Genomic DNA, 24,318 nt, shown 5'->3' with positions numbered 1-24,318 from the left:
ATTCAACATATGTTGAACATGAAAAAAGAAGAATTAAGAACTTATTTCCTGCTTCTTTGAGATTTGTTCACGAAGATGGGACAAGGACCTTTCCATAGATTTATTCCTGTGTTGATTTATTCAAGTTGGAGTGGGACTACAGCACTGTAAAAGGTCAATTAGTAACTTGTATTCATTGTCTTTTTTTAAAAAAAAAAAGTTTCTTGGAAGGTTAAAACAAAGTCCCAAAAATCAGTACAGACACCTGAAGGGAACTGCTACAATCTTTGATACCAACAATTCTCATCCATATAAACAATGAATAATAGACAGCATTTATGACCTATTACCTAAACGCTTTGTGAGGCGAAGGGTAACCTGATTGTGTTTTGTTGTGTTTTAAATCCAGTTCAGTCGAAGAAAGTGAAAGGCAGTCCGCAGCAAACAAGAACAATTTCTCGATGTTGCTCAGACCAGCAGACAAGACCTTGGGACTATCTCTGGATTTTCTTGGGACTAGATTTTCTTGGGACTGACCAAGACCTAGGGACTATCTCTGGATTTTCTTTAGATTCTTACTGCCTAGAGGGTTTCATGGCTGATTTCTTTGCAGTTCCCTTCATTAGCCAGACCTGGATAATAGGTTACCAGTTGAAGACTCATGTGAGTCTTTTTTTTTTCAGGAATATGACACGCTAAATCAGCTTGAGAGCAGAAAAGATTCCACTGTGGGCATGTTTTCATGCCCGGTTGAACTGATGCCTTACATACCTTTTGGATCAGAAGAAGTTCTTTGCTCAGGTCTCCGAAAACCATTGCTGGCTTCATCTTTCAGCTTTTTACACAACTTAATAAAAGCTGAGAACGAGCTGCAAAACTGGTAGGCTTTAAACAGTCTTGTAAATCAAATGAGCAATTAGCAGTCATTTTTTAACTGACTGAATGCAAATTCTGAATTATGAGCCGCTATTATCTAATAACCCAACAAGTGATGTGAATAAATCCTTCCTAATATGAAAATTACCAACTCTTGAAATACCTTCTCCCCCCACTTCTAAACAGATTTGTAACATTGTCTATAATTTACTTATGATAAACTACAGGATTGTGTGTATGTGAGCGAGTGAGTGCATAAACCCATATTTATTCCAGCAGATCAGATTTATTACGTAGAAAATCTGACATTTTAATGGTCAGTACTAAGAATTCAGAATTTTTTTTAATTTAATGAGCAGGCAGGTTTCTACCAGCTTCACATCTTAGAGCTTTTACATTCTCTTTTGGTCCAATCAATGAGATAAAAGCAAAGGCTTTGATTTACTGATCTCCCTTTCAATTTCTTAGTAACTGTTTTTGAAAATGAACAATATTGTGTGACTACCTCAGGTGATTAATTTGGTGAATAATATCTATGGCTGATTACCCATGGGGCAGCTGCTGCGTGTCGGGGCAAAAAATCTTATCCTGATGCGCTTCCTCCCTGGTCGTTTCCCCACGTACCTCGACCACCCTGTGCTGCACGCTATTCTCAGTGTGCGTCATTTCTGGTGCGCTCCTGGGCTTCCCCACGACCCCGCGCTCTGCACGGGGTCATCAAAAGGCACCGTTTTGAAGAGCGCCAGGAATGACGCGTGCTGAGGGGACGCGACAGCGACAGCGTCGGGGTGGCTGCGTTGTCGCCGCCCCTGTAGTGGGGAGTGCCAGGGGACCCCGCGCTACTTGGCGGCAGTAGCGCGCAGCAGACGGTAAGTGGGAAAACGACATCTGTTACACACCAAGAGAGTGGCATGTCGCAGCAAGGTTTCTTGTCCCAGCGTGCTTCCTCTTGCCCTGCCTGTGCTTCTCACTCTCCCTGCAGAAAGCAAGAGTACTTCTGGTGCAACTTTTGCACCAGAGCGGGGCAAGGGAGGGACAGAGCTGGTCGTGGGTGATTGGCCTATGTGTGCCTATTCCAGTGTGGATATTAAATCCATTTGTCTAAGCTGTGTTATAGAATCTACCACGGTTTTACTCAGAATTTCAACATGATAGGATCTGAGCTTTTTACTAAAAACTTATCCTGACCAGGATGAACCAGATGATCCCCATGTCATCAGATCTCAGAAGCTAAGCATGGTCAGCCCCAATTAAAACTTGGATAGGTGACCACCATGGAAATCCATGGTTGCTATACAGAGTCAGATAATGGTAGACCACCTTTGCCTCTTGCCTCGTAAATCATATGGGGTTGCCATAAGTCAGCTGTGACTTGATGCTACTAAACACCACCTGTAGAAACTTTTAACATGATAGCAGTAATTCTCAAAATGCTGAATTCTGTGTTCACGCAGACCTGAAGACTACATTGCGAAACCTTTCATTCCTTTTCACTATTTGGAATGTTTCATTTTACAACTGTGGAATTGAAGCACAAGCACTGAAACATGCTGAAGGACACATATAGCTGCCTGTGCCTGTGGCATTTCATCTGGAATGGAAGGAGCTATCCAGCAGGATGCCAGAGAGCTCAGTTATGGGCCCAGTACTTTTCAATTTTTTTTACAAATGATCTGCTTGAGGGGGGTGGAGCAAACATTCATTAAATTAGCAAATGACACCAAACTGGGATTTGTGAATTCTCTGCAGATACGTTTCAAGCCATTTCTGGTATACATAGTCTAAAAAGATCCCTACCCAGCCTGCCTCTGCATTGCTAAGCCGAGTTATTTTCCTCATTGCTACTTTAAGATATTTGTGTGATGTTACACTCTTAGCAGCTGGTGGAGATTCCTTAAAAATAAGTTCACAACCTGTGAAAGCTGGGTAACACAGCATACCACCAGATTTTCATTAAATTTGCAGATGACACCAAATTGGGTGGAGCAGTGTACACACCAGAATATAAAGATAAACACATTGGGGAAATGAATGGATATGGAAAAAGTAGCAATTCAACAAGAATAAATGGCAAGTTCTTCATCTTGGTAGCAAAGATGAAGAACAAGCAAGCTGGGTGGGGGATACACCTCTGAGTAGCAGTGTGTATGAACAAGATCTTGGGGTACAGTTGGACGATAAGATAAATATGAGCAGCCAGTGTGGTGCAGCAACAAAAAGGCTAATGCAATCTCAGGGTTTATCAACAGAGGCATAACATCCAAATCACAAGAGGTCATAGTCCTGCAGAGAACTGCAATTGTCGGGCCGTAGCTGAGTAATGTGTGCAGTTCTGGAGACCTGTGGTGCAGAGGAGAGCAATGAGGAGGATCAGGGGTCCGGAGACAAAGCCCCATGAGGAAAGGCTGAGGGCATGTTTTGTCTGGAGAAGAAGTAGTTGGTCGGAGGGACACAATTGCTCTCTTTAAGTATTTGAAGGGCTGTCACATGGAGGAGACCAGGGACTCTCAATAATGGGTTTAAATTACCAATAAAAAAAGATACCGGAAAGATACCAGTTTGATATTAGGGGGAAAAATCACAGTAATAGTTGTTCAACTGTACAGAGGTGGTGAGCTCCCCCTCATTTGCAGTCTTTGAGCAGTGGCTGAACAAACACTTGTCAGAGATGCTCTAGGCCAGGGGTTTGCAACCCACGGCTCCAGAGCCACATGCAGCTCTTTCAACCTTATACTGCTGCTCCACGTGGCCTGGAGGTCGGAGGGTAGCATGGGCGTGTCCCTCCAGGAAAGGTGAGTGGAATTGCCCAACTGGAGGCGGCTCCGTGTGGAGCCACCTCTCTGGCTCAGTAGATCTTTGGGGCTGTGGAAAATGGGTCCAAATGGCTCTTTGGGTGGTAAAGGTTGCTGACCCCTGCTCTAGGCTGATCCTGCATTGAGCAGGGGTTGGACTAGATGACCTGTATAGCCCCTTCCAACTTTATGATTCTATGATCTTGAAAGCTATAAGTGCTGGCTTGATTATGAAGCAAAAGTACAGTAGTGGTGCTGTTGAATTAGCAATCTGACACCGTGTGGCTTGGCTTGAATGAAATAGGATAGCTATCTCATTACATAAAATCTGCATGTGTTTCTGTGGTGATTGTTTCAATGTATGTATGTTGACTTAGCATTCATCTGGGCTCTCCAGTCCTCTTGCTGCAAAGTGGTCCGAAATGGGGTTGCACATTAGGAGAGACAAAAATAAATACTTTATCAATCAGCAGGTAATTGAGTTGGGAAATTTACTGCCACAGGATATGAAGGGGCACTAACTTAGATGGTAGCTATGACAATAAATTTAATCTTGATGTTTAGAGTCAGTAACCCTCTGAATACCAGTGCTGGGGAACAATAAAGGAGAGGTCTCAGATCTCCTGTTTGTAGGCCTTTGCTGAGCAGCTGGTTGGCCTCTGGGTGAAACAGCATGTCGGACTAAATAGACTTCTGGTCTGATCCAGTATAGATGTTCTCATGTCCTATCTCCATTCATATCAAAAGGATGCATCCAGTGAGTTCAGTATGACCTTGATGAGTGATCTTGATGCAGATGCATACACAAAAGACATTTTCTGTGTCTAGAACCCACTTCTTGAATTGGCAATCCAACCCAAAGGGGGGAGATGGTGGACAAACTGAGAAGCAAGTGGGCACTGTGGACTTCGGTGGCACCCAACCCGAAAGAGAGGCTGGCCTCAGAGCTGCATTGGTGTCCAAGAGCTAGAAAAACCAACCTGGAGTCCTTGGGGTTATACCATCCAAATACCATCCAACACTGCTTTTACCTATGGGGGCTTTTGAGGTGGCTGGGTGTTTTTGGAGCCTCGCTGCCTCACTGGAAGCCTTCAGGAGGCGGCATGGCAGGTCACTTGAATAGCATCGTTCTTGTACCGACTTTGCATTACTATGAAAACTGCTAGCACAGATCCCTGGTCTGTCAGTCTGTCTATCTATTGGCTTATCAATTTACAAAGCAAGTTATGTGCCTGTTGAAGTAGGCTGTAATGGTCAGGAACTTATGCCACATGGCACATTACTCAGCTCACATGGAATTGATGAAATACTGTGATCATTTGAGTTTTGAAGATGGAAAGTGCTTGTTCTGTCAACTGATGTTGAGCTCCTATAAATTTTTCTACCTGTCAGAATATTTCAACTGGGTTTTTTTTTGGCCACATGACAGCAAAATAGTAATTTAGCATTGCCAACTTGCATTAACCAACATTTAGAGCAAATCCAAGGCAGCTGGGCAAGGCCGCAAATGTTGTTTTAAGGACTTTAGATTCAATTTCAGATGGTGATGAATTCTTTTATTACCAATTCCAAGTTTGTGTGTGTGTTTTTCTCCCCTGTGTAGGAAGAGCCATTTGTGATGGTTTCAGAAAATGTTTTGGGGAAACCAAAGAAATACCAAGGCTTTTCGATTGACGTCTTAGAATCTTTATCTACGTACCTTGGCTTCACATATGAAATTTATATAGCACCAGATCACAAATATGGACGTCCCCAGGACAATGGGAGCTGGAATGGATTGATAGGAGAATTAGTGTTTAAGGTAAGGTTGTTGCTACCCATTGTCTTGAAACTGGAGATGTTTGAAGCTGTTGGTTTTGTTTTCATCCTTTCCCTTGTTCTTTTCCCCAAATTCAAGTTTGGCTTCCCCACCAAATATTAGGTTATTCCTTTATACTCATTCTGCATTAAATTACAGCTTTAGTTCATTATCTTTCTTCTAATTTACAATCATTAATTAAATTCTGGCCACTCTTTCTAAGTCCTCAGGATAATAAAAGAATAAAAGAATAAAAATCAGCCTGCAGAGCCAGCTGCCACAGGGAGCTATGGGGGGCAGTGACAACACATATAATTCAAAAACACAGGAACCAGCATTGATGTGTATTTTTTTCTGTCAAAGTTTGTCTGTAAGTTGAACGTGATTGGCAGCCACTACTTCATCCACAAGCTTGAGAAGGACTAAAGTCTGAATTGCACCAATGAATTGGCAAATTCATACATTTGTCTTCCCGTTATTCGTTTACAAAAAAATCTAAGTTTGGCTGCTCCACCCAATTTTGGACAGTTGTTTTACACTTTTTATATGGTTGTTTTTTTATGTCTATCGAAATTCAAATTATTGAAAATGTATGGGAAGAACAAAAAGCATTTGTGTATTGATTCCCCTTTTTGTTGTTTCTTTTCAGATGGCAAAAATTAGGCATGACTAGATCCCTCTGAAATATATGGTTCCTAAGCAATAAAAACTTTCATGTGTCACAAGTTTTAGTGGGATGTGCTGCATCCCTAAGAAAACTATGCCTTGGATGAGAGATTTGAATCAGGGCTGGATAGGCAGAGGGGTTACCACTTTCTGTGAGCCATTTTCCAGCAAATCATTGGGTTTCCCAATGTTTTCTTTGCTCCCAGATTGTACCAGTCTTTTTTCCCCAGTAAAATGACTAGCCACTAGGGGAAATCAATCTGTTTCATGGGAATCTAATAAAGGTTAAATACAGTGGTGGGATCCAAAAATTTTAATAACAGGTTCCAATGGTGGTGGGATTCAAACAGTGGCGCTGCCGCACACATGCACCTCCAGTCCCTATTGGCTCAAATTCTCTCAACCCAGCAGCTTTTTAACATTATAAGTAACCATGAGGATAAGAACTGTGACTTAAAATTCATCAAACTTAAAGCAACCTGTGCAGACTCTCTGAACATTATCATGTGCACTGAAGACACAGTTAGCTAAACATTTTTCCATAGTCCTCTTTTATCTCCAAATTGTCTCTTTTTTTTCACATGCAGTGGAGTTATTTGGAAAAATTGTCTGGTGTGGTGGTTTTGGCTTGAAAAGAGACTAGAGAGCAGAGGGTTAAATAGCCTTTATTTGTTCTGACTCAACTTGCCCAGGTTGCTTTGAGTACACAATCACAGAACTCCTTAAACCTGTAGTTTGAGCCTTGCTTGGTATCAGTTCCTGGTGAGAGTAGAGACACTGGCTTACAAGGAAAGCTATTTGGGGTCAGAATAACTGGTATGTGAGTTCTGCAGTCTGCTTTGCCAGCTTCTTGCAACAAGTGCCACGTTAGCCCGTGGGAAGGGTATTTGCTCTTTGCAGGAATGTTTCACACGATTCAGCTTTGGTGTCCCTAACTGCAGAAACACAATATCGAAGCTGAAGAGCTCTTTGGCACATGCCACATCCTTATGTTTTTTTCCCAATGAGACAATGGCTCATACCGGCAAGATTTACTACTGCAAGGAAAGGGATGGGGTAGAGACATAGAATAAACAGTGAGCAGAGATGCCAAATTTTGCTTCCAGAGCTAAGAATCTTCAGGGTGGCAATAGGCACCATCTGTGCCCCATGGTTTTCACAATCCCCCACAGAAGGAAATACTGTGGGACAAAATTAAACTATTTTAAGCAAATACAATGTGATCCATTAGTGTGATTCTTGATACAGTAATCTCATGTAAGGTTGCATTTGTTTGGGAACCACTAGTTACAATACAGAGCAAATGTTGCTGTGGTTGGTTGTGTATTAAACTAGAGAGATGTGCTTACTTACTCATGCCTTCCTTGCAACACAAAGGCGAACATATTTGGCCTGAAGGTAGAGTTTGAATTTTTATCCCCCCCTTTCTCTCCTGTAAGGAAACTCAAAGGGCCTTTCCCTTCCCCACCCTCCACAACAAATGCCCTGTGAGGTGGGCAGGGCTGAGAGAGCTCCAAAGAGCTGTGACTAGCCCAAGGTCACCCAGCTGACATTTGTTGGGGTGCACAGGCTAATCTAGTTCCACAGATAAGCCTCCACAGCTCAAGTAGCAGAGCGGGGAATCAAACTCAGTTCTCCAGATTAGAGTGCACCTGCTCTTAACCACTATGCCACTGCTGCTCCCAATTACACCGACTTTTGCTAAACAACCAGCCCATAAGTAAGCAAGACAAACTATTCTCAAAAAATCATGACATTGCCTTAATGACTAACGTATTACATAAATAATGCACAATACTTAGGGAGAAATATTGATAAGCATGAATAATAAATGAGCTATACGACCAACAGAAATTTTTTATTGATGGTGCAATAACATTTACGTTATATAGATGTGCAAATTGAGTATGTGCGCTCTAATCTGTAATTAATAAACCATCTTCCTCGAATTAATTCTGCATTAAATGTTTACTGCCATAAATAAATTAAACACAATAAGCATAATGTATCCACTGCAATATGCTGGGCAATTTGGAAGGGTGTGCATATACTTTTAATAAAATACGGGGAGTGATTTTATTATTCTAGCAAGTCGTTTCAGAAAGATCCCAACAATACTCTGGATGTTGTGTTACAACTAATGCTGCCCTTCCTGAATCTCCCATTTTATTATTTTATTTATTTATTATTTGATTTAATATACCGCCCTATCCCCGAAGGGCTCAGGGGGGTGAACAATACAATATCATATATAAAAACATACATATAAGTTAAAAACAATTACATTCTAAAACAATGTCCCACAAAACCCATATGCAACCCTCCCAGAAGAAAATAATGGGTCCCAATGATGTTAGGGACCCCTGTAGAGCAAGGGGGCGGGGCATCCTCAGCGGCTGGTCTCTCCAAAGGCCCGGTGGAACAGCTCGGTCTTCCAGGCCCTGCGGAACTCTCCAAGGTCCCACAGGGCCCAGACAGCTGGTGATAGAGTGTTCTACCAGGCAGGGGCCAGAGCCATAAAAGCCCTGGCCCGAGTGGAGGCCAGCCGTGTCATTGAGGGGCCAGGGATCTCCAGTAAATTGGCCTCTGCTGAACGCAGAGGTCGACCCGGGACATATGGGGTAATGCGGTCCCGAAGGTACAAGGAAATTAACATGGGGGAGGGGGGAAGGAAGGGTTCCCAGCTGATTGGTGGCACATTGGATCAAATAGTCATAGGCAAGCGCTTAAAGAAGGACAGAGAAGAGCTCTATAACAAGAGAATTCCACATTCTTGGTCCTGCCATTGGGAAAAAAAACTTATCTGACAACAGGAGAACACAAAACTGCCCCTTTTCTGGACAGCTTTAAACTTATGGGGCAGGCACATCTAGAGTAAGGCAGTTTTTGAAGCACCCTGATTCTAGGGTAGCCAACTCCACTTGGGAAATTCCTGGCAATTTTGGAGTATAGCATGAGAAAGGAAGTGCTAGGAGAGGGGAGGGACTTCAATGGTGTTTAATTCCGCAGAGTCCATTCTCCAAAGCAGCCATTTTATCCAGGGGACCTGGAGTTGTGATTCTGGGAGAACTCCAGGCCCCACCTGGAGGTTGGCAGCTGTATCTGCTCCCCAACTTCAAAGGTCAAAACCTTGATTTGGGTCTGAAAACTCTGAAGCCATATTTATCTCTTATATAATTCCTGTCAGCGGCCTGTTGTTTCCCTTGACCTCTCGCTTCTGTGGTGCACCAGCACCAAACCCCATTGACCTGTATCACAGTCTGAGGTGTTTTTTTATGTGTCGATACACTTAAACAGCAACGCTGCTTGTTCTGGTCCCGATCCTCTCATTCTGTTTCCCTGTCTCATTCAAGACAGCACAGAACACCAGGCAAGCTGCCAGCACAGCTTCCTCTCATGCTGAGTGCAAACTGTTCCTGTGAAGGGGTTCTTTCTTATTTATTATGCATTTAGCTTTGCTCCCTGTCAGCACTGGGCCAAAGGCAGACTGAGTTCCAAAATGTCTACCTGCAAGATCAGGGGCTGGTACTGCTAGGGAGCTGCAGGAAGAAGAGTTTGGATTTATACCCCACTTTTCTGAACTATAAGCGACTATAAGTGACTTACAAACTCCTTCCCTTCCTCTCCCCACAACAGACAGCTTGTGAGCTAGGTGGGGCTGAGAAAGTTCTGAGAAAAACTGTGACTAGATCAAGCAGGCTTTGTGTGGAACAGTGGGGAATCAAACCCGGTTCTCCAAATTATGGAGTCCGCTGCTCTTAACCACTACACCATGCTGGCTCTAGCTAATGACTCATGACATTGTATAGAAAGGATAGTCAGAGACAAATAGTCAGAAACAGAAAAAGTTCCAAGGGGTGCATTCCATAGATTGTATTTTGGGATGCCATCCATGGACCCTGCATGGATCTGAACATTTGAGGCTCTGCTGAGATATCAAATGACTGCTGTACATGAATGTTGTGGAAAATCATTGCATTTGCATGATGGGTTGCTGAAAGCACCTTACTGAGGAGGCGTGTCACATCTCAAAGGTGCCACTGCAGGAGATGTACTGCGGGAGGTGGCGGTTGCTATGGCAAGTACAAATTTTCTGCATTAAAATAGAGCAGAGCTTTGTGTGATGCACCTGCGTGGCGTATTCCTCAAGGCGTGTGAGAATTCCCACCTTCCACAGCTCCCAGTGAGACTTAGATTACCCTCTTCTTGTTTGTTTAGAATTCTAGCTGGAAGTATTCATTGGGTTGTTAAAATTATCCCATTTTAATCACAATCAGAAATAACTTAACTATTCTGAAATTAAAAAGAGAGCTTGTGTTGACTCAAGCTGTTACTCGGGTTTTCTCATTTCTCCTGGCCTGTTCTTCTTGACTACCTGCCTCTCTCTTGGTTTCTCCTTGCTGACCTGAGGGGCTCCACCAGCATAAACACAAAACAAGCATCAGTGTGACTGGAACTGAGTTGGCACATTAAAGAAACAAAAACCATGCTTAGAACCAGCCACATAAAGACGATCGCCTCTCCCCTTATGTGAAGCAGAAAACTGGAAGTTGTGATTGTCTCTCCCAAAATCTCCCCTGGTTTTGAGATCAAACAATAGGCAGAAGGATAATTTCAATATGTTAGGAAGCAAAGGCTTTGTCTGTGTATGTGATGAACTATGACATACTAATTGTTCATTATTTGGTGGCAGCTTCTACATACCACAATTTAAAGTAGCCCACAATATGGCTGTTATGTTACTACAGGTTTAAATCTTCGTTCTTTCCATGTTTGAAAGAGGCTCATCCATTGGAGCATATGTTCCTAATTTGACTTTGATGTCTCCCCTGACATTTTGTGAATGTTGTTCTGCTGCTCCAAAAATTATATTAAGTAACGTTCCAACATTAGCTAGAAGAGACTCATGTGCTTCACTTTAAATGTTTCCATCATGGACTGGCACCTTAACATTTAAATATTGACATGATTGTACGTATTATGACTCCCCCACCTCCATGAAGCTTACAGCAAGCCTTGTCTCGTATAAACAGCGGTATAATTTTGACAGGGTAATGACTGGCATTTTCATATTTCTGCTTTCCAGCTTTTAGGTAATTTGACTTTATTTGCATACCATTAACATTGCTTCCGTTCTGAAGCTCGGTGATGGAGTGGGCAGGCATGGCACACTTTGTACAAGTTCTGGTTATTCGCAGTGTGGTCACTGGGGCTCTATGTCTACTGAACTTGGGCCAGTCCATTTGGACAATCAGAGCAGCACTAAGTGATTATCAGGACCGTCTTAACCCATATGTCCCTGCACGACCTCTGCGTTCGGCAGAGGCCAATCTGCTGGTGGTCCCCGGTCCCTCGATGATGAGATAGCCTTGGGTGCAGAGGTGGGATCCAACCAGTTCTCACCACTTCTCTAGAAGTGGTTACTATTTTTTTCTGAGTGCCGAGAAGGGGTTACTAAAGCAACCTCTCTGCCCAATAGGGACTGGAGGTGCGTGTGTGTGGCAGCGCCACTGTTTGAATCCCACCACCATCGGAACCTGTTATTAAAATTTTTGGATCCCACCACTGCTTGGGTGTCCCCCACTTGTTCTCTCATAAAAGTGACCTTTTGAACTGTCCTATCATATTTCACTTCTTATTAGGGTTGCCAAGCCTGGTCTATGAATCAGTGGAAGTGTTTGGGGGGGCATGGAGGGCATGGGGGGGGCATGGTTTCCAGCATACAAAGCAAACTGCACAAGTGCATTGCAGGCCTCCTTGACTGAAGGCACAAGCCATGAGTGAAGAGCCAAAGGCTGAACGGTTTGTGCCTCTAGCCATGCCCAGGTTTTATGGTTTAGGAAAAGGGAAAACTATCCTCTGCTAAGACGGAGTGAAACAGCAAGCAAAGATTTTTCTCCTCTTTCTCCTTCCCTCCATTCCTGAAGCGTTGGTCCTTGGTTCTCATGAATGGATAAGTGAGCCCTGAATCAAAGCCAAGGAGGCATCTCTTTTTTAAAAAAAAATCTTCCCATTATTCTGTGCCACATCAGACATCATCCTTTCTAGGTTGGTGAGAAGACATCAGCTTCATTAGGAAGAGATGAAAGGAAATCCCAAGGAAACCGTTCAGTACACTGAGCATTCTAAAGCTCACACATTCTCCCACACTTTGTGCACAACCCCTTCAGCTTCTCATAAAGTACCTCACACAGCTTTAATTACTGACAAAGCTCATTATTTCAAACGAGTTGGGGCTTTATGTATTTAAATATTCCTTTCTATAGCTTTTTTTAAAAAAAAAAACAGGACAGTCACTTATTCGTTATTTAAATATCCTTTTTTAAAAAGCGTTAACGTGACTGTCTTTGGGGTTTTATGCTGAAATTATAATTGCACTTGTAAAAAGAAAGTTAAAGTAACGCCTACTGAAGTTGTGACTGCTGTCCCTGGAGACGTGCTGAGCCATAAGCGGGCCGGATGAAGGGATATTAATAGTCTTCTTCATATCTTAAATGGATCTTGAAGGAACAAAGTCTGTGCGGTTGATGTGGATGGGACAGGTAGCCATATGGTACATCAGCTTCATTTTCAGGTGCCATTAAACATCTGCCAGCAAGGGAAGGGATTCATTATTTTGAAATTACTTTGCAGCCTCAATATCCATAGTACAAATAAAAACCAATCGAATAGATTTGCTCTTTTGCCATCACCTTGTGTTCAGAGTTCTAGGCGTTCATTCACTTCAGGTAGGAGTTGTGATTCTTCCAAGTAAGACAGATGTGCAGGCACTGGAGCTGTGGTGATGAATGCAGAGTTCTTTTTCGTTACTGATCTAGTTTTAAATGAACAAATGGAATTGCCTTACAGGGAGTCAGAGTCCTGGCCTGTCAAGGTGAGCATTGTCTGCTGAGTTTGGATGTGGGCCTCAGAGGAGATGCCAGGGATTGAACCTGATGTTTTCTACAGGTCAAACTGATTCTTTGCCTCCACAGCTGTTTTTTTTAATGCTTTCATAACTATTAGTTGGGAGGGAAGGAGGCACAATATAGCCCAGTTTCATCAGATCTGAGAAGCTAAGCAGGATTGGTACTTGGAAAGGAAACCCCCAAGGAAGACACTGCAGAAGAAGGCAAGGGCAGTCCACCTCTGCCTCTCACTTGCCTTGAAACCTCTTGCAAGGGTTGCCATAAGAGACTTGATGGTTCATATGCATATACTGGACACTGGTCATTTTTCCACTTACCATCTGCTGTGCGCTACTGTCACCAAGTAGCGCGGGTTCCCCGGCACTCCCCACTACAGGGGCGGCGACAACGCAGCCACCCCGACGCTGCCGCTCTCGCGCCACCTCAGCGCACGTCATTCCTGGCACTCCTCAAAACGGCGCCTTTTGATGACCCTGTGCAGAGCATGGCTAGAGGCAGAGCACAGGGTCGTGGGGAAGCCCGGGAGCACTCCAGTAATGACGCGCGCTGAGAGTAGCGCACAGCAAAGGGTGGTCATGGTAAACGGGGAAACGACCACTGTCTTGATAGCTTGCACTGAACTGTCAAATGGCTTGCAAACTTTGCCTCAGTCAGTAAAGGATAAATCAATAAAATTAGGCTGTGCTCCAGCCATAGTTAAGCACCTTTTTGTTGTTGAATGTCATACAATATGAATAAAAATATCAATACTATGAAGAAGCAGTACGGTTTTGCCATCTCTTCATTTATCAATTCCCCTTCTCCCTTGCCAAATACACACAATATTCTTTCCTCAGTCAGTGTTTTCTAGTGGAATCCAATCCAATTTGGGGAAAGAAAGATATTTTTAACATAATGGAATACATGGGTGAGACTCCAGCCAAAGAGTAACACTCAATTAGAGAACAACTGTAGAAAAGATTGCCAAATTGCATTACATTTCTCTGATTTATCTCTCCTGGAGTGCACGATTCAGTCTTTAACGGAAAGATCTAAAAGGTCTTCAACCCAATTTTATGTTATGGGTTGCAGAACATGATTTCCAGAACTGTAAAATAATACACTTTGCTGCAAGAGGTGCTCTGACAGTTGAAAGCATGACAGGTTTTTGGAGTTTCCAGATTGGAGGGACATAACCCAGAATGAGGTGGTTAGAAGAGAGTTCTAGCTTTAAGGGCAAGGCTAAATTAATTCTGTCAATGACATCTTTCTAAATGGACTCAATAATGGGGCCTTTCCAGATCATATCAACCAAATTTTCTTGTGAGCCCTCACATCGACAGCCCTTATTGTTTTTCAGAATGCCTACATCAAAGGGTTTTTTAAAGACCAGCAAGCACAGAATACTTTTCTTTCTTTTGTTTTTTTGGGGGGCTGAATAAGCCTAAATCAAAGGTCAGCTGATAAAGCGCTTGATGATTTAAGGTCAAAATCCTGAACCCAGTTACCTATGCAAGGCCATTTGAAGTTGACGTTCAAAAGGTTATATCTCGCTTGAGAAACAGAGCAAAGGTGTGGCCGTTTTTGAAATCTGGACATGACTGGTACTTCACAGACACATTTCTGGCATTTGATTACACTGAAATTCTGCTGAAACAGGAGACCAGCAACAAAGATCTCCCCATATCAGTGTGATCTGCAAGTACCTTGGGAGGGTTGTGCCCTTAATTATTCAGTGGGGTCAATATTAAATGATAGGGATAGCTGAGATCCTCTAGCCAGCATGATGTAGTGGTTAAGAGCAGGTGGACTATAATCTGGAGAACTGGGTTTGATTCCCCACTCCTCCACCTGAGTGGGGGAGGCCTATCTGGTGAACCAGATGTGTTTCCGCGCTCCTACATTCCTGCTGGGTGACCTTGAGCTAGTCACAGTTCTCTCAGGACTCTTTCAACCCCACCTACCTCACAAGGTGTCTGTTGTGGGGAGAGGAAGGGAAAGGAGCTTGTAAGCCACTTTGAGTCTCCTTACAGGCAAGAAAGGTGGGGTATAAATCCAAACTCTTCTTATTTTGGAGTGTGTTATGATAACAGTGACTTTTTTAAAAAAGTTGGTGTTTCATCTAGCCACTAGTGGTAGCTTTTGTACGTTAACATGAAATTTTGGTTAATCAAATGACAGGCGACTCATCAAGTAAAATAGCTGGATAACAACAGCTCTAACAAAATGATTACCGACAATGCCTTTGTACAGCATCAGTGATAAACCAGGTATTTTTGTCAGAGGTAGGCTATGCCTATATCTGAAAGGCTCTCCCCTTTTTCACCATCTGAAAAAATGTTAGAAATAAAATTCTCAAATTTAGCAAGCTGACCCCAATGATGGTCAGAATGTAGATATCTATTTTCCTGTTTCTCATAGCAGAATTGCTTTTTAAGTTACTATGCACCAGTCTTTCTAAAATTGATGGATCTTTGTTGGCAACTTATTTTTTCCGAGGTTCAAACACTATAAATCACATATCAAGTGATATTTTTCTGTCACTCAGAAAAATTAATTTTATTCTCTCTCTCTCTCTTTTTTCCCTTTAGAGAGCCGATATAGGCATTTCTGCATTAACCATCACTCCAGACCGAGAAAATGTAGTTGATTTTACCACCCGTTATATGGATTACTCTGTGGGTGTGCTGTTCCGGAAGGCTGAAAAGACAATGGATATGTTTGCTTGCTTAGCACCATTTGACCTCTCCCTCTGGGCGTGTATAGCAGGAACCGTGCTTTTGGTCGGACTATTGGTGTACCTCCTGAACTGGCTTAATCCACCACGTCTGCAAATGGGATCAATGACGTCAACAACTCTCTACAACTCCATGTGGTTTGTGTATGGATCCTTCGTGCAGCAAGGTGAGAAAAGAAATTTCCCAGCAAAACCCTGGGTAGTGGTAGAATGGGTAGTAGTAGAATGCACGCTTTGAGTGTATGTGTATCTTTGTGTGTACGTTTGTGTATGCACTGGGAAGCACCTAAACAAAAGTAGCCTTATGGAAACAAAATGCTGCAATCCTAGTCCGAGAAGGGAGATGACTCACAAGGAAAGTGGATCAGAAAGAAAGGAACAGAAGAAGCAAATTATGTGAGAACAGCAGAGTAGAGGGATGAATCCTTAAACGCTTCTTGAAAGTGATGATGGACGATATGGATGGAGTGCAATCCAATAATATGGGGCAATTAAGGAAAATGTATGTTGGCAAGAAACAGAGAAAGAGGCAAAAGGACTAGAAAGCAGAATGGAAGAGAAGATTGGAAGTGTCAGACTTCAGGCCAGGTGACCTGAACATCCTAGTTTTGAGCCCAGTAACAAACGTGCAAAACAGTCTACTAGACAAACATATCATGACTCCATCCCATCTATCATTTCCTGAGCCATGGAATGAAAACTTTTGTCTTAATTTTGAAATCACACCTTTCATGTTTACTAAATTACACCATGTCCTCGGTTTTTTCTGCTGTGTCCCCTGACATTCCTTCTTCCAATTGCTGTTGCTGTTTTTGTTTAATGCAAACTGAAGAACAGTCTTATAAAGTTTGCAGATGGTATTGTAACACTTTGATTGGCCCTGAGGAATTACAGTTGCTTGCACTACCTCACAAATGCTGCCAGGTTTTGAGAATAGTGCCTGGGGAGTAGGCGTGCTATTTGCCCAGTGCTGGCAGAAGAATCCCCACGGGCGCTACACTTCACTCATCAGTACTCATCTGGGCAGCAGGAGAAAAATGGAAGGAACAAAATGACATCCCTCTACACTGTGAGGACACTTCCAGCTGTGCAACTGACAGTGTCATCATTGTTTTGATGGATACTCTAGGATTTACCTGAAAACCATAGTTTTATCTAGAGCATTGGGTGAATCCTAGAGTATCCCACCATGTGGTGATACCACTTCCTGTTATGCAGCCTGAAGTATTGTTCCTTTGGCAAATAATGCCGTTTCAGTAAATTCCACCCCCATGATCTCCCGGGGGTTGCCATATTGGGAAAGATGTGTTGTCTGTTTCAATTGACAGAAATTTTCACTAAGCTCTATGATAAAGACCATAGAGACATAGCAGAAATCCTATGCAGGCAATAATGTTGTTTTTGTGGCAACCTAGAGAAGGCACAGCAGACCGCAGTCTGGGGTGATTAAATGCGGCTTTGTCCCTCTCTGAGGTCTGGGACAAACTAAAAGTATTTCCCTTACTGAAAGAAACTTGGAAGAGCTAAGTACCATGAGCCTCAAAAGCACTGACGAGGTCAGGCATTTATCCAGGTCTGGCACTGTGATTTATTATTGATTAAGGACATAAGAACATAAGAACAAGCCAGCTGGATCAGACCAGAGTCCATCTAGTCCAGTTCTCTGCTACTCACAGTGGCCCACCAGGTGCCTTTGGGAGCTCACATGCAGGATGTGAAAGCAATGGCCTTCTGCGGCTGTTGCTCCCGAGCACCTGGTCTGTTAAGGCATTTGCAATCTCAGATCAAAGAGGATCAAGATTGTTAGCCATAAATCGACTTCTCCTCCATCAATCTGTCCAAGCCCCTTTCAAAGCTATCCAGGTTAGTGGCCATCACCACCTCCTGTGGCAGCATAGTCCAAACACCAATCACACGTTGCGTGAAGAAGTGTTTCCTTTTATTAGTCCTAATTCTTCCCCCCAGCATTTTCAATGAATGCCCCCTGGTTCTAGTATTGTGAAAAAGAGAGAAAAAATTTTCTCTGTCAACATTTTCTATCTATTTTATAGACTTCAATCATATCCCCCCTCAGACGTCTCCTCTCCAAACTAAGAGTCCTAAACGCTGCAGCCTCTCCTCATAAGGAAGGCACTCCAGTCCCTCAATCATCCTCATTGTCCTTCTCTGCATTTTTTCTATCTCTTCAATATCCTTTTTGAGATGTGGCGACCAGAACTGAACACAGTACTCCAAGTGCGGTCTACTGTGTTCTTGTATTATGGTCTAGAGTTTACATGTTTATATGACTGTATATTAAAGATCCATTGATGTAGTCTTATAATACTGCTGTGTTTTGCCTAGTAAACAATTTTTGCCTAGTATTGGTAAACAATATAAGACCAGAGAATCTATGGTGAAATACTGACTCTGGCTGCTATATGAAACTGATGAAGAGAGCTTTGACTGTTGAAAGCTAATACACAATCAATATTGTTGGTCACTATTCTTTCTCTCAGATGAAGATGTTAATATGGTTAGTTGAGCTACAGTGGTTGAACAAATTGCATGCTTCTGCAGTAGCATATCGTCCAAACAAATATGAGAATTACTGTTCATTTGTACATGCTGCCTTTGTCAAAACCATTATTTTGTGCATTATACTTTTATAATTCATTGAATGACTCATCAAACTATCAACTGGATAGGGGGAGCAGGGCTAGGTAGGCACTAGGACCCAGGCAGAGCATTCTTCAACAAAGAAGGTTCAGCTTGTTGAGTTCTGTGAGAGAGGAATACACAGTCCACTGACATCTTTTTGTGTGACAGAGTATAAGGTGCTACTGGACTTGAGTCTAGCTGATCTGAGCAAAATGGCTCCTTCAGTGGATCAATAAAACCGCTTAGGAAGGAGGAAGGCTTCCATCTTTGCTGAGCAGAGTAGTAAGAGAGAAGCCATAATTCCATAGTATCATTAATCCTCTTAGTATAATTCCAACTCAAACTCCTCAAAGCAATACTTATTTGCTTCATGTCGTAATGAGCCGCAGATGGAGGGCTCACCTCTGGAGCTGACTCTTAGTGCTGTTTGTTTTCAAATCCGTGACTGCAGAATGATGGTGAGCACCGCCACAGCCAGGAACAGAACAGCAGCTGGATTCAAGTTTTGAAAACAAGTGAAGTCAGACCTCTAGGAACAAGCTAGTTAACTGGAATAATAGCTTGTAGCATTTGTTAATGAAATCTTTCATGGGTCAGTACAGTCGCTGCTGCATCAGAAATGTGCTGCACTGGCTAATTCATGTGCATCTGTCATCTAAACAACTACATGCCCCCTTTTAGCCTTCTGTTTTCACATGACTGCCACAACGCATTATGGAGCATGGATTTGTTGGAGAGGCAACAGCTAGAAATCTCAGCCTCCAGGCAAGACCTGGGGATCTCCCAGAACTAGAACTCATCTCCAGACTACAGAAATCAGTATTCCTGGAGAAAATAGATGCTTTGGAGGTGAACTGAATGTCATTGTACTCCAGTGAAGTCCCTGTCGTCACCAGACTCCATCCCCAAATCTCCAGAACAGGGGTCTGCAACCTGAGGCTCTCCAGATGTTCATGGACTACAATTCCCATCAGCCCCTGCCACCATGGCCAATTGGCCATGCTGACAGGGGCTGATGGGAATTGTAGTTCGTGAACAACTGGAGAGCCGCACGTTGCAGACCCCTGCTCCAGAATCTTCCCACTCTCGCTCTGGCAACCCTACCCCTCATCCCCTGCTGGTGGTCAGGGGGAAGCTGGCAACCTGACTGACAGAAGTGGGCAGTTTTGTAAATGTAAGTACTGGCATAGAATGTATTTAGTCCATTTGAACTCTAAAGGTCTTTAGTTTCTACTGTTCAGAGCTTTTGAAATGCTTCTCACGTTGTGCTTCCTTCCTTTCTGTCTGTAAGTTGTTATATCCTGAAGGTGTTGTGGAAAGGCCTAGTAGTTCATACTTTTGCAAACCCCACTGTTGCAATAAACTTTATTGAAAGCAACACTGTCTGTGCGGGGAGGGTTACATTATTTCCCCCGTGATTCTAACCATTGGTGTAGTGCCAGAAAATGGCATCTGGGACACATATTAAAACAGTGGCCCCCTGCTCCCCCCCCCCCAGATTGAGAAAACACAGCAATCAAGGAATAAGAGGGGAAGTCCTCCTATGGATTAAAAACTGGTTGAGAAACAGGAAGCAAAGAGTGGGTGTAAATGGGAAATTCTCACAATGGAGAGATGTAGGGAGTGGTGTCCCCCAAGGATCCATTTTGGGACCAGTGCTCTTTAACCTATTCATAAATGACCTGGAAGTAGGGGTGGGTAGCGTGGTGGCCAAGTTTGCAGATGATACCAAATTATGTAGGGTGGTGAGAACTGCAAAGGATTGCGAAGAGCTCCAAGCAGACCTTGATAAATTAGGTGAGTGGGCTAAGAAATGGCAAATGCAGTTCAATGTAGCCAAATGTAAAGTGATACACATAGGGGCAAAAAAATCCAAACTTCACATACATGCTACAGGGGTCAGTGCTATCAGTCACAGACCAGGAAAGGGATTTGGGCATCTTAGTTGATAGTTCCATGGGAATGTCAACTCAATGCATGGCAGCTGTGAAAAAGGCAAACTCTATGCTGGGGATAATTAGGAAAGGAATTGATAATAAAACTGCAAAGATTGTCATGCCCTTATATAAAGCAGTGGTGCGACCGCACTTGGAGTACTGTGTTCAGTTCTGGTTGCCAAATCTCAAAAAGGATATTGAAGAGATAGAAAAAGTGCAGTGAAGGGCAACGAGGATGATTGAGGGACTGGAGCACCTTCCTTATGAGGAGAGGCTGCAGTGTTTGGGACTCCTTAGTTTGGAGAGGAGACATCTGAGGGGGGATATGATTGAAGTCTATAAAATTATGCATGGGGTAGAAAATGTTGACAGACAGAAATTTTTCTCTCTTTCTTACAATACTAGAACCAGGGGGCATACATTGAAAATGCTGGGGGAAAAGAGTTAGGACTAATAAAAGGAAACACTTTTTCACACAACGTGTGATTGGTGTTTGGAATATGCTGCCACAGGAGGTGGTGATGGCCACTAACCTGGATAGCTTTAAAAGGGGCTTGGATAGATTTATGGAGAAGTGGATCTATGGCTACCATTCTTGATCTGAGATTGCAAATGCCTTAACAGTCCAGGTGCTCGGGAGCAGCAGCAGCCGCAGAAGGCCATTGCTTTCACATCCTGCATGTGAGCTCCCAAAGGCACCTGGTGGGCCACTGCGAGTAGCAGAGAGCTGGACTAGATGGACTCTGGTCTGATCCAGCTGGCTTGTTCTTATGTTCTTATGTTCTTAAGATCACGCTTCCCCCCCCCCAAAAAAAATCACACCCCTACCTCTCCAAAGCAGAAATGGACAGGAGAGCCAAGCAGCAGGTGGGAGAGCAAGATGGCAAGAGAACATGTTGGCAGGTGGGAAAGGCAGCAGGAGAGCGAAGTGGTGAGAGAACTAGGTAGTAGGTGAGAGCAAGGTGGCAGGTGGAAGAGCGAGGTGGCAGGTGGGGGAGTGAGGCTGTGAGAAAGTGAGGGGCAGGTGGGAGCATGAGGCAGTGGGGGAGCGAGGCAGCAGATGACTGAACAAGGCAGCGGGACCTTGACATTGTTGCCTGCTAAAGTTTAAAGTTGGCTCTCCTCCTCAACCTTCCAAATCTGCAATAATCATCCAGATGAGTTTAGAGGGAATAGAATTAATTCTCTCAGTACCTTTTACCTTCAAACTCACAAAATCAGAAGCAAGGCTTTAAAAACAGAAAGAGAGCATTTAATTCCAAAGATGTCTCAGAGGAGTCTTGAAATTAGAGTTTTTCCAATAGCAATAACGTTTGCTTTTGTACAATAAAGATGCACATCTTTGGTGTTTGTTTAAAAGCAGCGAGAGATGTCAGATGATCCATTGGACAGACTTGGGCCACTTAACTATATCTTTTTAGCACTTCAGAGTCATTTGCCTTAAGCTGTCTTCAGGAAGAGTGGTAGGGAAAGTGACAGAAATGTGTTGGTTATTTGTTTGGCATTTAACCTCAGTTTCGCATGACAGGAGGAAGATCTTGTACAGGGAAAAACTTTTTCAAAAGTATCATGAGAGAAGCCTTTCCAGAATGAACAAGACCAAAATACAGAAGGTTTAGCTTAATTGAGAAAGGTAGAAATCTCTGCCCTTACCTAGAGGGCTCAGGCTAGCCTGATCTTTGAAGCTCATCCCTGGTTAGTACTAGGATGGTAATCCCTCAAGAAAAGCCAGGGTTGCTATGCCGACAAAGGCAATGGCAAACCACTTCTGTTCATCTCTTGCCCTGAGAACCATGCAGGGTCTTCATAAGTTGGCTGTGATTTGAAAGAACTTTCCACCACCACCAAAAACCTCACAGTTTTGGAAGCCTATTTCTCTGAGTCACAATATTACTCATATTCATCCAATTTTAAATAAATGTCAATCTGTAATTGCATTTAGGAAAAAGAGAGCCACTGTGGTGTAGTGGTTGAGAGCAGGTGGACTCTAATCTGGAGAACCAGGTTTGATTCCCCACTCCTGCACCTGAGTGACAGACTCTTATTTGAACTGGATTTGTTTCCCCACTCCTAAGTTCCTGCTAAGAGACCTTAGGCTAGTCAGTTCACTCAAAATTCTTTCAGCCCCATCTACTTCACAAGATGTCTGTTGTGGGAAGAGGAGGGGAAAGGAGTTTGTAAGCTATCTTGAGTCTCCCTGCAGGAGGGAGAGGTGAGGTATAAATCCAAACACTTCCTCCTCCTCCTCCTTCTCCTACTTCTATTGAACAGTTTTGAAGTGATTTTTGGAGCTGGAGCTGGAGGTGTCCATCGTCTCCAAAGCATGTAACCCCTTTGACCAGCTGTGGCTTTTTCACCAAATATGGCAAGAGTTATCCATGCTCTGATAATATGCAGATTATACAACTGAGGGCCTTTCCCCACTTACCTTAAGCCCCGCGCTACTCTCCACAAGTAGCGCGGGGTCCCCCGGCACGCCGCACGACAGGGGCGGCGTCAGCACAGCCGCCCCGACGCTGCCGCTGTCGTGCCCCCTCAGTGCGCAGCATCCCTGGCGCTGGAGAAAACGGGGTCGTGGGGATGCCCGGGCGCGCGCCAGGGATGCCGCATAGGGGGGATCCCGGTGTGGGGAAACGCCCTGAAACACATTATATACAGGGCTGTCTGTGAAGACTGTTTGGAAAATTCATCTGCTTCATACCTACACTACTAGCAGGTGAGAGTTTTCAAAGCTCCACTGGCTGCCATTCAAAGTGTACGGCCCGGAATACCTGAAGAATACCTGAAGAATCCTCTCTTACGGTTTCATATTGCAAACTACTTTGAGTATAGTTAGAGAAGCAGCACAGAAATATTTCCAATAAATAAATGAATGAATTTCTCGCAGCTGACACTTGCAGCATTTTGACAGATTTCCTAAAGGCAAAAAAAGAATAGTAGTTTATCCAGGGCAGGAATCATCGACACGAAGTTTTCCCTGGCCAACAGGAAGTGATGGAATGCAAGAGGGCTAAAGCTTCTTCCCTATAAAGAAAGGCTCATTGCCTCACTGCTTTTACCATATATACTCATGTATAAGTCGAATTTTTCAGCACATTTTTAATGCTGAAAAAGCTCCCCTCGACTTATATGCGGGTCATTAAAAAAATTTGTGTGTTTTTACTTTGCTGGCCAGCAGGGGGCGCGGTTTTTATGCTAGAGGCACCAAAATTCCAGAGTACCCTCAGAAGTCACTCTTGATGATACCAGCCAAGTTTGGTAAAGTTTGGTTCAGGGGGTCCAAAGTTATGGACCCCCAAATGAGGTGCCCCCATTCCCCATTGTTTTCAATGGGAGCTATTAGTAGTTGGGGCTACCCTTTTGAGGGTCCATAACTTTGGATCCTCTGAACCAAACTTCACCAAACCTGGCGGGTCTCATCAGTAGAGTCTCTTTATGATACCAGCCAGGTTTGGTGAAGTTTGGGTCAGGGGATCCAAAGTTATTGACCTCCAAAGGGGATGCCCCATCCCCCATTGTTTACAATGGAAGCTAATAGTAGATTTTCCATTTCTGATAATATCCCTCTTAAAATCTAAGTTGGGTTACATTTGGACATACAGATGATGATGAGGAATCCAGTTTTGGAGGATTTTAACTCTTGTGTTTTAGCTTGGTTGCTGGTTGAGCTAAAGTTTTTGTACTTTTAAAGTTATTGTTGATACCATATTGTTCTTGTTGATCCTCTTTTCCACTTACAGAGCCAGTTTACTGTTTTTCTTTGAAATAAATATTCAAAAACATTTAACCCACTGATGCCTCAATTGATGTAATGTTATTGGCATCTATTTTTATTTTTGAAATTTACCAGCAGCTGCTGCATTTCCCACCCTCGACTTATACGCGAGTCAATAAGTTTTCCCAGGTTTTTTGTGGTAAAAGTAGGTGCCTCGACTTATACGCGGGTCGACTTATACGCGAGTATATACGGTACTTAAAAAGCACATATAGTTTGTTTTAGACATCG

At 43.4% G+C, this 24,318-nt stretch overlaps 1 protein-coding gene across 2 annotated transcripts in view; it reads left to right on the top strand.

The window, feature by feature from the left end:
- Positions 1-24,318, top strand: part of GRID2 (glutamate ionotropic receptor delta type subunit 2) — a 997,067-nt gene that overhangs the window by 795,926 nt on the left and 176,823 nt on the right. For both annotated transcript variants that reach the window (XM_048508854.1, XM_048508855.1), the window contains exons 10-11: positions 5,251-5,448; positions 15,590-15,902. In XM_048508854.1, coding sequence (XP_048364811.1) covers positions 5,251-5,448; positions 15,590-15,902 — 511 coding nt within the window. The remainder of the gene's footprint in view (positions 1-5,250; positions 5,449-15,589; positions 15,903-24,318) is intronic.

The sequence above is a fragment of the Sphaerodactylus townsendi genome, linkage group LG10 (assembly GCF_021028975.2).
Source record: "Sphaerodactylus townsendi isolate TG3544 linkage group LG10, MPM_Stown_v2.3, whole genome shotgun sequence".
Taxonomy (NCBI): Eukaryota; Metazoa; Chordata; class Lepidosauria; order Squamata; family Sphaerodactylidae; genus Sphaerodactylus; species Sphaerodactylus townsendi.
This window is presented reverse-complemented; position numbering and strand designations above follow the sequence as displayed.